Raw genomic sequence first — 14,572 nt, forward strand, 5'->3', positions numbered from 1 at the left:
CCCCTCCTCTCTTCCCTAATCCAGAAGTGTCCATCAATTTAGGTATAATGATCCAGAAATTCCCTCCCCGAAGCCTAACTAGCCACATTGTGCAGAACATAACACAAAGCTGGCCGTACCCAGCGCAGCTGCACCCATGGAACCTCCCTCTCCACTGTCACCTGATTGTTGTCAGAGCATGTTCTTTACTCTGAGTTCCTTACAGTTTCACTGACTGTCTCCCTTAATGAGTAAGAGCCAAAGGGCAGCTAAACCTCAGCAGGTGGGCAGGGGTGTGTTGGCTGGGCTAGAGGCCCGAGGAGTGGCCTCCTGTGGGTGCTCCCGCAGACAGCCCTGGGATGACTGGACTGGGGTCATTCCTACTGCTAAGTTCTGCTTCAGCCCTAAGTCTGAAGGCCACTAAGCAGCCATGATGGGACCATCTCATTGAGAGGCTCCCAGGGCAGCTGGAGGTTCAAATTATTAAGAAAAGCATGTGCATCTGTCCACAGACAGGGACCGCATGTTAACAGTGGTCATCACCAACACGCTTTGGTTTGTCTCCTCTTCATGAAGGATCATATGCTACTAGGGTGCCATATTCTGCCCTCTCAATACCGTTGACAGTTTGGGAAGATGGGTATTAATTTACAGGTGAAAAAGTGATAGCTGCCATCATAAGGACCTTGAGTCCATGATGCTTGGTGGTCCACAGGTGCCAGGAATTTGCATCGGTTGTGGGGTCTCACTGGTTAGAAGTTTCTGGAACTCATGGACTCCATGGGGACACTGGGCAGGGAAGCCCCTGGTGGAGAGGGAGGGAAATTCACCCCAGAGCCAAGCTACTTCCCTGTTTGCACAGTCCCACCAAATCAGAACTGCCCCGCTTCCTCACAGTGAGAACCTGAGGACTGACCGAAAAACAAGCCAAAAGAAGTTCTTTGGGGCTGTGTCTTCTGCCACCTGTTTTCCTCTCTCACTCTTTGCTTGGACTCACTTCAGAGCAAAGCTTCCTGGTAGCCTTTCCAAAGGGCCTTCAGACTTAGAGCCCCACCACCTAGTGCTTGTGGACACCAGCACCCAGGGAGGGGTCTGCTCCCATCCTCCTTGGGCCTTTTCAGTCCCGAAGCCTCCGTCGTTCCAGCTGCATGTCGCCTTCTGTGGCCTGCCTGTTAAACCCGCCTTTCCCTCCTTGTTTTCCAGCCCGCCTAAGCCAACCGTGTTCATCTCGGGAGTCATCGCCCGGGTAAGCTCACCCGCCCGCCCTGCGGCACCTGCAGCACCCACGCTGTGCATCAGATGGGAGCATCGCACCGCCTCCCAATGCTGGTTCTTGGGAACCCCTCCTAGACTAACCCGCAGCGCTGCGCACCCCCGCCCCCGCCCCACACCTGGGGCCTGTTACTTTCTTTTTTGTCCCGTTTCCTTCATGCAGCACATTTCTGCCGCCGAGGGGACCTGACTGCCCCTGCCCTCTGCAGACAGCCAGGGCTCCAGAAACCATGCCCCGGGGCAGGCGTTCTTCAGTGACCTCAGCTAAAAGTGTGCTCACATTTTTAAATGACTTTAAACATCAACATAAGAATCATGTCACGACATAAGAGAATTTAAGAAATACAACTTGGTGTCCATGAATAGCTTTAGTGGCACATAGCTACGTCGTCCACTACGTCCTAGCGATGGCTCTTTCTTCTGCCCTCTGCTGAGTTAAACCCATGGTTCAGTTGCACCCTAACCCTTCGAATCCCCCTCATCTGGGAGACTACACTCTGCCTGTCTGCGGGCTCTCTCCATAGTGCCACCTGGGCTCTGCTGCTCTCCACACATCCAGGTCCTGGTCCCGCCACTAGTGAGGACGGCTCTGTGGTGGAGCTGTAGCCACAGCCATCCAGACACCCCGGGACAGACAGACATGTCTGCCACACCAGCACCAGTGTGAGGCCACCCCGTGGCCAGGCTCCACCAAGCACAGCCCCGTCACAGCCCGCTGTTGGTGCAAGAAGCCAACTGACCCCCCCCCCACCCCTGGAAAACAGCCAGGCCCCTTCTCCTGTGCCTTTCCTTCCCCACCAGCACCCAGGCCTAGCCCACAGCCATGATGGCAAATCTGAGGCTCAGGTTTTGGTCCTTTCGCCCCTAATGTGGATATGATCACAAAGACCTAGCAGGGGAAGCTGCCAGCACCCAGCTCAGGGCAGAGCGAGTCCTGCTGTGCATCTGTCTCGTGGCCTGGGGCAGAGCCAGCTAACACAGTCTCTGTGCTGCCCTCCCCCTCCCGGCCCCTGGTCCTGAGGGCCCCTGAGAGCCTCGGCCCCCAGCCACAGGAGAGGGGCTCCTCGCTGCTGAGAGGTCACTGCCCCATTGCCCCTCAGCCTCTGCTTTCCCTGCAGGAAACCAGTGGACGCTGGGTGTGGGGCCCTGGCACCTAGCCCACCCTTTCACAGTGGCTCATTTGTGTCTCCGACAGGGTGACAAGGACTTCCCCCCAGCGGCTGCACAGGTGGCTCACCAGAAGCCTCATGCCTCCATAGACAAGCACCCTTCCCCCAGGACCCAGCACATCCAGCAGCCTCGCAAGTGAAGGAGCACCTGCACCCCGACACCCCAGCAGACCTGGCTTCACTTCCCTGTGACCTCCCCAGTGGAGACCCAGCACCTTCTCCAAGAGCTGCTCAACCTGGGAAATCTAAGACAAATCCAAGCACCCCTTCCTTTGTCTTAAATTTCCATATTTAAAATTAGAAACATTCAAACCCCAAATGTGTTCTAGGAGTCTTGGTGGGATGTCATTGAAAGATCCTCGCACCCTCCCCCAGAAGTGCCATTAGCAGAATTTGCTGAGACCCAAGTAAAATGAAGTCCTTCACCCTTTAGCCTAATTCTGTCTTCGCTGTGTTCTGGAGTCCTGCCTGTGGTCCTGAGAACAAGAGGGCACAGTGTGGCAAGATTCAATAAGGTTAAGGAAAAGCGCAACCATTTCATGCTTTTTAGTAAAAACGTAACAGTCTGCATGGCCACGGGAGGGTATGACATAAGGGCTGGACTGGCAGGTCTCAGGGAGGGCCTTTGAGCAGGCACCTGACACTGAATCCCCCCATGGGCAACAAGGGTCTCAGTACAAGGTACCCAAGCATCACAGGACTCAAAGGAAAGCGGTCGGCTCTGAAAAGGCTCTTTATTTCCAGAGGCCATTGTGCTGAGGTCGTGGGCAGGGAGATCCCAGGAGCACTTGCCCAGTGAGATCGTCTCAGTCCAGGCTCTGGGAAGAAGGAGACAGACCTCAAGGTTCAGCAGTCACCTCTAGGGCTGCTCTGGCCTGGAGGTGACCACCTTCCAGGGTGGAGGAGGACACAGCTAGCTCTGGGGTGCTTCACACAAGAGCTGAAAGCATGAGAGACGGGGTCGAGGCCTGCCCTTTGCCTCCCCAGGGATCACCACGTCCCCCCCGAGCGTGGTCTGTCTCCCTGAGACCAGAATCCCTCCTACCCAGGCACACATCCGCCCACACCCACCCTCACTTGGGCACATCAGATTGTGCAGTTTCTACACGTGTCTCCTGCTCCCAGATGCTCTAAATTAGTCCTTGTCTTGAGGCTATGGTGTGCTCTGCTTTTCCAAAAAAAGCAGACATTAGAAGCTTCTGGAGCGCTGCTCAGGAGAGGGTGTGCCTGACCGTCCCACCCACCAGCAGTGGAGTCTGCTGCAGGTCCAGGTGGCACTGTGGGCATCCTTCATGTGACCAGCCTTTCTGGTACCTTCTCCAGGCTTGTGTGCCAGGTGGTCAGGTCAGCTTGTCCTCTTCCCTGTTTCCTGGGATGCCAGGGCCTAACCCTCAAGGCCCACGTTGCCGATTTCATATTTCTTAATCGCTGAAACGTAGGTATGAACAGAGGGTGTCTCTGGAGACCCAGGCCTGGCTGGCAGTACTGCCATGGAACACGCCACAGGAGCAGCCTGCCCCTGTCTTGTTGAAAGGACCTCCTGCCGCCAGAGGCACGCCAGTTTTTCCAGAGGCACGTTCCATAAACTCCAAGCTAGATTGCACACGCGACTGTGGACTCTAGATCCCTGAAAGCAAGTGCTTTTCTGAATGAGTTTATCAATCGCCGACTGCAAGAATAATAGAGATTCTAATAAAGCTCCCGCATCAATTCTCATGGCTTGTTTCTCTCACATCTCAGAGATTCCCTTTTACATTTTCCTGGGGCTGCCAGGTGGTTCCAGTAGAAATACAAATGTGCATACGTGATGAATATTTTTCAAAAAATCATTTCCCAGTCACAGATCTGAACTGTCGAACACCTGGCAACTGGAGCGTGATCATCTACTGAGATTGGCAAAACATGGAAAAGCTTAATATAGTTGGTGGAAATGTATTACTTGGGCCCAGCAACTGGGCTGGCCCTGTGCTGAGCAGGCCCATTGGGAACAGATTTTAAAGAGAATCACTCATAGTAAGCCTAGAGGTGGTGGTCGGTAGCTGGTTCTTTGTTATATGCCAAACATCTGCCTGCGTGAGAAGGTCTCCCAGAGGAGACCAGGAGGCAGACAACCCAGAGGTGCAGGACCAAGTCTGAGTTTGAGCTGGGAGGGACCCCTGGAATTTTCTCCCTGGAAGCTGCAAGGTCAGGATGGACCAAGCTTGGGTGTGGCCGTTATCACACAGTGCAACTCCCTACAGCCCTCTCCCTCACATCCTGCTGCCTCTGGAAGCTGCTGTTTGTATGTGTGTGTCCTGCCTCCTGGGGACAGGGCTGAGGGTCTTGCTCATTTTGTATCATGGGGCAGTCGATATTCTCCATCAATACGCAGTGGTGGATGGAAGCACCACACACACATCAGACATGGACGGGACTGACCCCGGGGGTTTCCCTGGCACTGAGAAATACCATTGTCCCTGCATTGGTTCCCTGCTGCTGCCATAATAGAGCCACAAACTGAGTGGCTCCAAACAACAGAATCGCGTCCTTTGCCCATTCTGGAGTCTGGATGTTGAAAGTCAAGGTGCTGGCAGGACATCTGTCCTCCCTCTGAAGGCACAAGAGGGGCTCCTTCCCACCATCAAGCTTCAGGCAGCCGCCACCTTTGCCATTTTCTGGCTCAGAGCATAAACATAAATCTCATCTCAGACTCTGCAGTCACATGGCCATCCCCTTCTCTGTGTGTCTATGTCCAAATGTCCCAAAGGACACCGGTCATTAGATTTGTGCCTTCTCTGATCCAATGTGACATCATCTTCACCAATTACAAATGCAAAAACCCTACTTCCAAATGAGGTCACATCTACAGGCAGTGGGAGTCAGTGCTTGAATATTTTGGGAGGAGGACACTAGTCAACCCAGGGCACCAACCTCTTGCTAAATTCCTGGCCACACCAGTCCATTAATTGTTCCTTTAGTAAATCACCTTTCCATCACTGCACCTGCCATGCTCCGTTCATGGCAGTGTCCCTGGTCACCAAGCAGAGCCATCTTCAGGAGTGGAGAGAGAAGACTAGAAGGGGGCGCAAAGGGGCAGATGCCCCCCTTTACAGAGAGCTGTCTGCCCCTGGTTCCCATAGCTCATGAGCCTCCCCTTGAGGGGAAGATGAGGGGGACAGAAGCAGATGTGGACACAGGGAAATGGTGTTGAGGTCAGGAAGAGGACAGCTAATGGCACCCATTGCAGAAGCACAAACTCAGCCTCTCGGCAGAGCCTCTCATTCTGCAGAAGAGGCAAGGAGAAGATGAGAGCATGCACCACACAGGGCCAGCTGAAGGTGGTTCAAAACTGGCTGAGCCTTGAAAGACTGAACTGAGAATAGAATGGACCGCAAGTGGAGTTGTTCCAGCCAATCTTAGGACTTCCTCCAACAGTGACCGGAGACAGACCTTGGAGGAAAAAAAATCCACTTCACTTAGGCGTGGTTACCAACAGGGTGGGCTGGTGCAAGGTCATGAGCCAGAGGATCAAGTCTTGTGTCACAAGCTCGAATATTGACTGAAAGGGCACAAACACTCGCACAGAACTATGCAACCAGTCCTGGCTCTTCCCTAAGCCCAGGTTCAGGCGTCAGGTAAGCACCCATGCGCACACGGCCGCAAAGCTACAGGGTGAGATGTGCCCAGCATTTTCAAGAGCCCTGGCAATGGAGACATGGGAGTGACCTCCAGCCAAGGGGAGGGCACAGCCTGGGCGGGAGGAGCCTTGAGCTCAGACAGCCAGAGAACGGGCAGGGACTGTGGGGAAAGGCAGATATTGTCGACCTAGCAGGTTTGTAATGAATTAATTATTTTCAAAACATCTGCCTCCTGCCTGGACAGCCTATGGTGTTCTTCCACTGTTCTGCATATTTCCTGACTCCACAGATGCTGCGCTGGTTAAATGCTTCTTTTAACAAACTCAAAGTAAAGTTTTTTCCCCCAAGACTTGGCATCCTGCTGGCCTCTGCAGGATAAAAACAAAACAAAACAAAACCCCAGGCATTTCGTAACACTCCCAGGAGGCCTCTATAACCGTATGCTCCTGAAGAACAGGGAGGTGAGTGGGTGACGGTGGCAAACCATGAAACTTTGAGTACCTGAAATGTCCTTGGAATGGTTATATTAGTCAGGGTTCTCTGGAGAACCTGAACCAATAAGATGTTGTAGATAGACAGTCATGTACCTCACAGCAATGTTTTGTTCCACAACAGGCCACATATACAGTGGTAGGCCTATAAGACTCTATAGCGTAGGGATGTGGCCGCCATCTTGGTTTGTGTAGTACATTCTAAGGTGTTTGCAGATAACAAAATCACCTAAGGATGCATTTCTCAGAACGTATCCCTGTCCTTAGTGGCATGTGACTACATACACACACACACACACACACACAGAAACTTTTTTTTAAAGAATTGGCTCATGATCTTATGGAGACTGGGCAAATTCTCTATTTGCAGGGTGGGCTGGCAGGCTGGCAGCCCGGGAAGAAATGTGTTGCAGTGAAGTCTTGGGGCTCTCTTCTGCAGAATCCCCTGTTGCTCAGGCAGCGGGTGCGGGTTTTGTTCTGTTCAGACCTTCAATAGATTGGAGGAGGTCCACCACTTTATGGAGGGGAATCTGTTTTACACAAAGGTCTTCAATTTAAATGTAAACCACATCCAAAAACACCCTTGCAGAAACATCTAGAACAATGTTTAACCAAATATCTGGGCTCTACGGACCAGCCAAGTTGACACATAAAATTGAGCAAAGAGTGCATTGCAGGGCTGGGGGTGTGGCTCAGTGGTGAAGTGCTTGCCTTGTATGTGTGAGGTACTGGGTTTGATCCTCTACACCACATAAAATAAGTAAAATAAAGGTATTCTGTCCATCTACAACTAAAAAAATGTATTAAAGAGTCCATTACACGTCATTGTTCTTTGAGTCTCCAAGCATCTTAAGTCTGTTTTTACATCGGTCCTAATGAGGTGTCTTCACACATTCTGCCTAACATTGAACTTGCTCTTCCAAACAGACTCTCTAAAATTCAGTTAAGGGCAAGAGAAAATAATTTTCCCCTCATTCTCCCCTTTAATCCTAAATATTATAAATCCAATTGCCTTGCTTTAAAAAAATCCAATTTGTCAACCAGAAAAGACCCAACACTATCTGATGTTATGAACTAATATAATCTGGAGGATTTGGGACTCTACCTAGAAGCCCTAAACAGCTTTTTGATTACATTTCAACATTGTCATTCTGCAATGCCACTGGTCACTTCAAAGAGAAAGTCCAACATTTTGTAGCATAAGGGCTCAGTTTCCTGTGAAAATTACCCCAAACCTGCAGATGTTCCTCTCACAGAGAACACGGAACACAATTGGAACAATAATGACAATGTTCATCATCCCTGGAGCAGTGGTATTCATCTGGGGGCGATGCTGCTGCCCAGGAAATTTGGGCAAAGTCTGGAGACATTTTTGGTTGTCAGAACTAGTTGGCACAGGAAGGAGGGGGGCCAGTTAGTGGCATCTAGTGCACAGAGGGCAGAGGTGTTACCCAATGTCCCCCCATGCATGGATGTCCTTCTACACAGAATGAGGGCATCCATTAAACAAGCAAAGGCCAATGCCCCCAACCTGGATTCTTGAAAACAAGCAATACGTGTTCCCGCGGTGAGGGCGCGGTCAGTGGAGGTGGCTGAAGTAGCTCAAGCTTGCGTGGGTTTTCAGTCCCTGGAGCAGAAAACAGCAAATTGCTGAGATGCAGACTTTATGGAGGGGAATCTGTTTTACACAAAGGTGGGATGCAGTGGGAAACTTTAGGTGGAGCAGATCTGTTCCTTCAGGAGAGCATTCGGTGGTTCCCAGCATAATGACTGTTTTCTCAGACACTGATGCAAAGAAGAGCAGAGATAAATGTCCTTGGTGGCTTCCCCCGCACACCCATCCAGGGCATCCAGGCTTTCAGCCATTTAAATTTTTCTCAAAGAAAGGTCTGGAAACCTCTTTCCAAATGATTGCAGCCTATTTTCTACCATGAACCGTGAGTGCCTTGAGCTGATTAACCTCAAAGTTATCAGGACACGCGGTGAAGGGACACATGGCTACAGAGGAAAATGAGTGTCACCCTGTAGAACAGCAGCGTGAAAGAAGCTCGTGCAGGGAGAGTTGTCTTCAGGCAGGGACTGTGGCCTGGTCTCCATCCTGTCTTCTGGCACCATCCCGACCAGACGGCCCCTCCACAAGTTCTTGCTGCCGTCACCAGGGGTGCAGAGCCGGGGGTGCTCAGGGAGAGTGCTCCCACCCTCCTCACACTCACTCAGTAGTGGAGTCCAAGTGTGGGGTCTGTACATAGCCCTCAGCGCTGAGGGGTGACCCATGAGTATGTGGCTTTCCCTGAGTTCTTGAGTCCTTCTAGGAAATTACTGGAGCTGAGGACAGTTTGGAGAACACCCCCCCACCCCACCCCGAGCATCTGATGATACTATTTCATCAGAAGTGAGCACGTCTTGGGGACTGTGCCCCCACACCTTGCAGTTTGGCTAACTCTGGACCCCCAATCCTTTTGCAAAACAGAAATGAAGACCTGAGTATCAGATGGCCCCATGGGCCACCTCAGGCCCTCGAGGATCAGGAGGACATCACCCTCTGTGCTTGGTCTAGGTAAGGGATCCCACATTAGATCCCCTCGTGGGGGATCCAATTAGTTGATGGAGGGTACAGGGAAACCAGGGGCAGTGGCCTGTGGCTTAGTGAGACTGAACATGCATTTTTTAGCCCTGGTTTCCCAAAACAGCCTATGCTTCTTTAAGGAAATCAACTTCTTTAAGAAAGTAGCGTTAAGTTTTATTTGCCGATGAATGAGAAAAGAAAGATCAAAAAAATTAGACACTTGTTCTGTTGGCTACAGTCTCCATGTCTAGACGCCAGTCCAGGCTCCACCCCTGAGGATCTGCAGGGCCAGAGCTCAGGACCACTCTTGCAATGGGTCTAAGCTTTTCTCCCAGTTCTAAGTGGTGGGTTATGGGAGGGCAGGTGAGAGAATTGTCCTTCTTCTCCTGGGAGGTCCAGGGGCAAGACTCCTGGTGCACACAGGGCTCCGGGGAAACAATGACTCCTCCTGGCAGACACCTGCCTCCCTCTCACCACAACTGGAAAGCTATTGGCCCAGACCGTTCAGGACACTGTCCCTGTGTGAAGGACCCCACAGCACACATGGCAAGGTGGAACGTAGATTCTTTGGGAACATGATTGCACCGGGGAGCAAGGAACCAAGGACCCCTCTCTACCTGCCTGAAGACCATGCGTAGTTCAGAGCAGCTCACCGGAGTTCATACAGGGCCTGCGGCTGAGCAGGTTGGCCTGATTCTCCCTGGGGAGACGTTTATGGACATCGTTAGAACTCAGAAGGGCTTAAAATATGTGTCACCCTGCTGAAGCCAGTACTGTGCTTCTCTTCCCTGTATCAGGCTTCACTGGGGGCCTCGAGAGATGCTCTTGATCACCTGGAGGGCAGGGAGGCAGGGAAGACATGGGGAACCCCCAGGACCATCAGTCAAGGCAATGGGCACAGAATCTGCTGAGGTGAGCCCTCTGTAGCACAGGCACTGGCGTTCAGTGTTCACTGATTCACGCACAAAGCAGGATCACAAGGAAAGCACGCAGCCAGGATCAAACCCGTCAGTCTGTCTCCAAAGACTTTCTGCACATAGCTTAGGATATGTCCGTTGTCGTCTGGTTTAATTAAGCAAGCCAAGCATCTTCTTCCCCGTATGCTTTTCTGGGAAAAGAGCCAGGCTGGGTCTAATAAAGCCAGTATTTTCTACATTGCCATCTTTTCTGAGATGATTTAGCTGATTTCCATTGTCATTCAACATCCCCCTAGTAAATGCCAGCACCTCCATCAACATGGCCTCATCTGCAAAGTCTGGAGAGGGGTTTGGTAGGACAGTCGCTCTGCCCAGGCCAACAGGTAGCAGGCCATTTCTGACCCCTGAACAGAAGACGTGGGGAGGTCAGTGACTGCTCCAAACAGGGGCAGCCTCTGCTCACCTCCTGAAGGGGGCTTGCTCCTGGGAAGGACACAGCTCAAAAGTGTGGGTCAGAAGCTACACAGCCCAAGCTGGGAGGGGGTGCCGCCCTGTCTGGCATTCAAGAGGCTTCCGGGTAGAAGCACAAAGGGTCACAAGACCCTCTCCTTGCTCCTGCCCTGCTGTGGGATGCAGGGGCTTTAGCCCTGAGAACACCAAGTACACTTGGTGCAGGCACAAGCTGTGATCCATCTTTAATCTTGGGATAAAAAGACGCAGGAAGCCATGAATGTGGCCTGTGTGTGGTCAAGGAGGCTTTGGAGCTGACGAAGGTGAGCGGGTGGGTGTGGGAGGGGGGGCCTTGTTTCAATCTCCACTCACTTACCTGGGAGCCTGGCTCAAGAGGTGGATGTCTCTGTGGTCATCCCTGGGGTCTAAGGAAGTCCATTATTTAGTCTGGAGTCTGACAGAAGAAGGTAGGACACCACCGTTCAGTGGCCACCAACTTGTTAAGACCTTACTATGATCTCTATGTCAATTAATTACATCATGAAAACCCTAAAACTGGGAACGGTCCATGCTGAAATGGACACTGAGAAGTTCAGCGACTTGCCCCCAGGACCCCATGGCCAATAGCGGGCAGAGCTGACCCATGGCCTCTGCCCTCTGTGGTCCAAGCTGCCCCTTAGGGGATGGGAGCTGGACTCAGCTCATGGCCCCAGCTCAGCAGAAAGCCAGGACACCTGTCCTGCAACACATAGTTGAAATGGAGCAACTCTGTGGTGCAAGCCCCGCTCTAGAAACTGGGAAGGAGAAAGATGGGGCTCCAGCTCCCTAGGAGGTTTTGCTAGGTGTGGGGTGGAGGCCAGATAGGACAACACGCAGAGTGCCACAGGGAACAGGTGAGATGGCAGAAAGGCTGAGTTGAGCTTTAGCTGGGTGTCCAGGAGAGGACCTAAGGAGAGCAGCTAGGACCGGACAGACCTGTGTCGCAGGGAGAAGCGCAAATCCACGAGTCTGCTGCGAGATCCTTCTCATCCTCTCATCCCCTCTCATCTTCAGGACATCCCCGACACAGGGAGCACAGCAGGCTGCTCCCCGCCCACCTCAAGGCCAGGGAAGGAGGCTGGGTCTTTCTCTAGGTGCAGCAGAAAGGAGTGGCAGGTTTTGAGCTGGAGGGCAGCAGGGTCAGATTCATGGTTTTCTGCCTGGGAGGACCGGAGCTCGGACCCGGATGGCAGCCAATGACAGGTGAAGGATTTGAGGTACATTTTACCAATTAATATGGTGTAAGACCTGAACCTAAAGTTAACATCGCGTGCCTCCTCGACAGCTGGTAGAACCAGGAGAGACCGTTATGGTCCAACCACAAGTTCCATCCCCCACTCAGCTTGTGGACAAATAGCAGCAGTCTTCCTGTCCCACGACCAGACACAGGGCCTGCTAATCCCTGCAATTTCCCAAAATGCCAGTCACATCTTCTTGCAGAAACTAGGGGGTGCCCACCTCCTGGCATGCCCTCTGCCACTGGCTCCTCATGTGGTCCATTGTGGCCTGCAGGGTCTTTCTCGCCCAGACTGTGAGCATTTGTGGTTCTATCTGCTGCTGTCATCTGTCCAGTGCTGTGTGCTCCACTCACAACCCAGGTAGGAATCCCTCCTTCACCCACAGGTGGATGAGAATTAGTCCAGGCAAGGAAGGCACTCAGATTCGCATCCACTGGGCATGAAGGGGACAAGAGACCTCCAGGCTCTGAGTCAGTATCCTGGGGTGGTGGTGTCCCCACAAATTTCATTCAAGTCCTAACCCCTGGTACCCATGTGAGCTTATTTGGAAATAGGGACCTAAAACATGTAATATGGTTAAAACATGATCCCACTCAGGTAGGGTGATGCTAATCCAATGACTAGAAAAGGGAAATTCAGACACAGGTGACAGGAACACATGGGAGCAACCTGGCCACAGGCGAAGGAAGGCTAAGGATCATGAGCAGCCATTTAAGCTGGCAGAGGCAAGAAGGGACCCTCCCCAAGGGCTTCTGAGGGAATGTGGTTCGTTGAACTTCTGGCCTCCAGAACAGTGAGAAAATACATTTCTGTTGTTACAAGTCATCCAAGTTGTGGTGATTTGCTGTAGCAACCCAAGGGATCCAGGTGGGGCCCAAGAACACACATTTCTGACAGTTTTCTGGGTGTGTTGACACTGCTGGGATCACCGTTTGAAGACCACTGGTTCGGGTAATGGAGGATTAATCCAGAAGAATGCGGAGGTTGCCACAGTGTCTCAAGGGCCTCCTAGTCCTGAGTCCAGGACTGGGACAGCGAGTGGAGTCCTGCTCTCAGGGCTCAGTATGAGGATGGGGCATTCAGACCCAGCACCTATAGAGCCAGGGATAGAAAGAGGACAGGTGTGGCATTTCCCGCCTCTGACCTATTCCTGTCACCCCAAGAAGACACTGCATCTGATTCAAGGGAGGAGAATGCATCATGCACGGGGAGGCCATGCCGGTAGGATGGGGACAGGAAGGGCCTCTCATCGGCACCTGCACTTGGTCACCCAAGGCTGTGACAGGTCAGGGCTGCATTGTGGGGAAGAAAGGTAGCGGGTGTCCAGAGCAGATCCCTTTGCAGGATCCAGATTGGCCATAGTGAGCCCAGGCTGTTGAGTGGCTTCCCTGATGGACTCCTTTGTCCTGGAAATGAGGACAGTCCCCTTTCCACTATAGGGAAATGGCTTACTCACCATGGTCTGTGAACCCAGTCCCTATCCAGACTCTCACCCAGCTGTGACACTGACCAGGCTTCTGTCTTAGTAGGAGGTAAAGACAAGGTAAAGTCATCTCCTTGCAGCTAATTTCTTGATATTCTTGTTTTTTTTTTTAAATCACGCTTCTGAAATATCAAGGTGGACTTGAGTTTTATTCACATATTTTTTTCTAGCTAGGAAAACATTCCACTTTTGTTCAGTTTCTGTTAATTTTTAGAGAGCAATGCAGAGTTGAACACAGTAGGGCAACAAGCAGCATGCAGCATGGGTGGGTGGGCAGGGGTGTCTGCCCTGCCCGTGGCCCTCTGGGCACTCTCCACACTGCGCAGAGACCCATCTGGCCAACCCTGCTGCAGGGGCAGTGACCCCCAGGGTCACGGAGCCACCGGCTGCAAGCTGACGATCTACCTGAGCAATTTGCACTGACAGCTGTGGGCAGACTGGAGGCTCAGGACTGCCTTTCATGGCCCTGGCTGGAAACCTGCCCAGTCCTCACCCAGGCACACAGCAGGCATGACCTGCGAGCCAGTGGCCACAGAAGCTCTGTGGTGAACCAGGGGCAAGGGCGCCTGCATGCAGAAGCCTCCACGGACATTCCTGACCACACTCGGCAGGCACACACACTCCTCCCAAGGCCACTGGACAGGGTGAACCCCCAGGGAAGTGCTGGCCTATGTCTACCCACCTCACTCCCAGCTTGCAGCGGGGAGCTTAGTGCTTCCAGGCCCCCAAGTATCCAGCCAGAAACCAGAGACAAGACCACCGTCTTCCTCCTCCGCCTCCCCCTCTCACTTTTCATGTCCCAGTTCTCAGGCTGCTTTACAAGGTCCATTCCTCGTCTGTTAACTTCTCATTTAGTATTTCCACCCACCAAATACATCATTGACTATTTCATAAGCAAGCACCAATTACCTCCAATTACGATTCTACCCTAGGACAAAGTTTTGTTTAAAGTTAAAGAGGAAATCACCTATTTGGGTCCTTCCTTAAAAATCATGTAGTATTATGATGTTTAATGAGTTGGACTTTAGACTTCTTAAGATCAGAGCAAAACTCCCAAGTAAATAGGAACTAATTATTTCAAGTCCCATCAAAAATAAACTAATTCACAATAAGGTGGGGGGGGCACTAGAGAAGAATAGAGCGACTTTAGGTAGAGAGGAATGAAGGGAGGGAAGAGGGTGTGGAATAGGAAAGATAGTAGAATGCAACAGACATTATTACTGTATGTATACACATGACTGCATGACTGATGTGATTCTACAGCATGCACAATCAGAAAAGTGAGAAATTATACCCCATTTATGTATGATATATCAAAGTGCATAAATGCATTCTACTGTCATATACAACT

The 14,572-nt window shown here is 51.8% G+C and overlaps 1 protein-coding gene across 1 annotated transcript; it reads left to right on the forward strand.

The window, feature by feature from the left end:
* Positions 1-658: 658 nt before the first annotated feature.
* On the forward strand, positions 659-2,858 carry Dap (death associated protein). The gene is made up of 2 exons (XM_046425893.1): positions 659-1,225; positions 2,447-2,858. Exons 1-2 carry the CDS (start codon positions 674-676, stop codon positions 2,558-2,560), a joined length of 666 nt encoding a protein of 221 aa, XP_046281849.1. The 5' UTR covers positions 659-673; the 3' UTR covers positions 2,561-2,858.
* The last annotated feature ends 11,714 nt before the right edge of the window (positions 2,859-14,572 follow it).

This window comes from Marmota monax, unplaced genomic scaffold, assembly GCF_021218885.2.
Source record: "Marmota monax isolate L192 unplaced genomic scaffold, Marmota_monax_Labrador192_F-V1.1 WCK01_AAM20220418_F8-fsc01652, whole genome shotgun sequence".
NCBI lineage: Eukaryota > Metazoa > Chordata > Mammalia > Rodentia > Sciuridae > Marmota > Marmota monax.

Coding starts and splice junctions, on each gene's coding strand:
- Dap (XM_046425893.1), top strand. CDS start 674: ATGATGCTTGGTGGTCCACAGGTGCCAGGAATTTGCATCGGTTGTGGG. Junction 1,226..2,446: donor TCTCGGGAGTCATCGCCCGG/GTAAGCTCACCC, acceptor TGTCTCCGACAG/GGTGACAAGGACTTCCCCCC.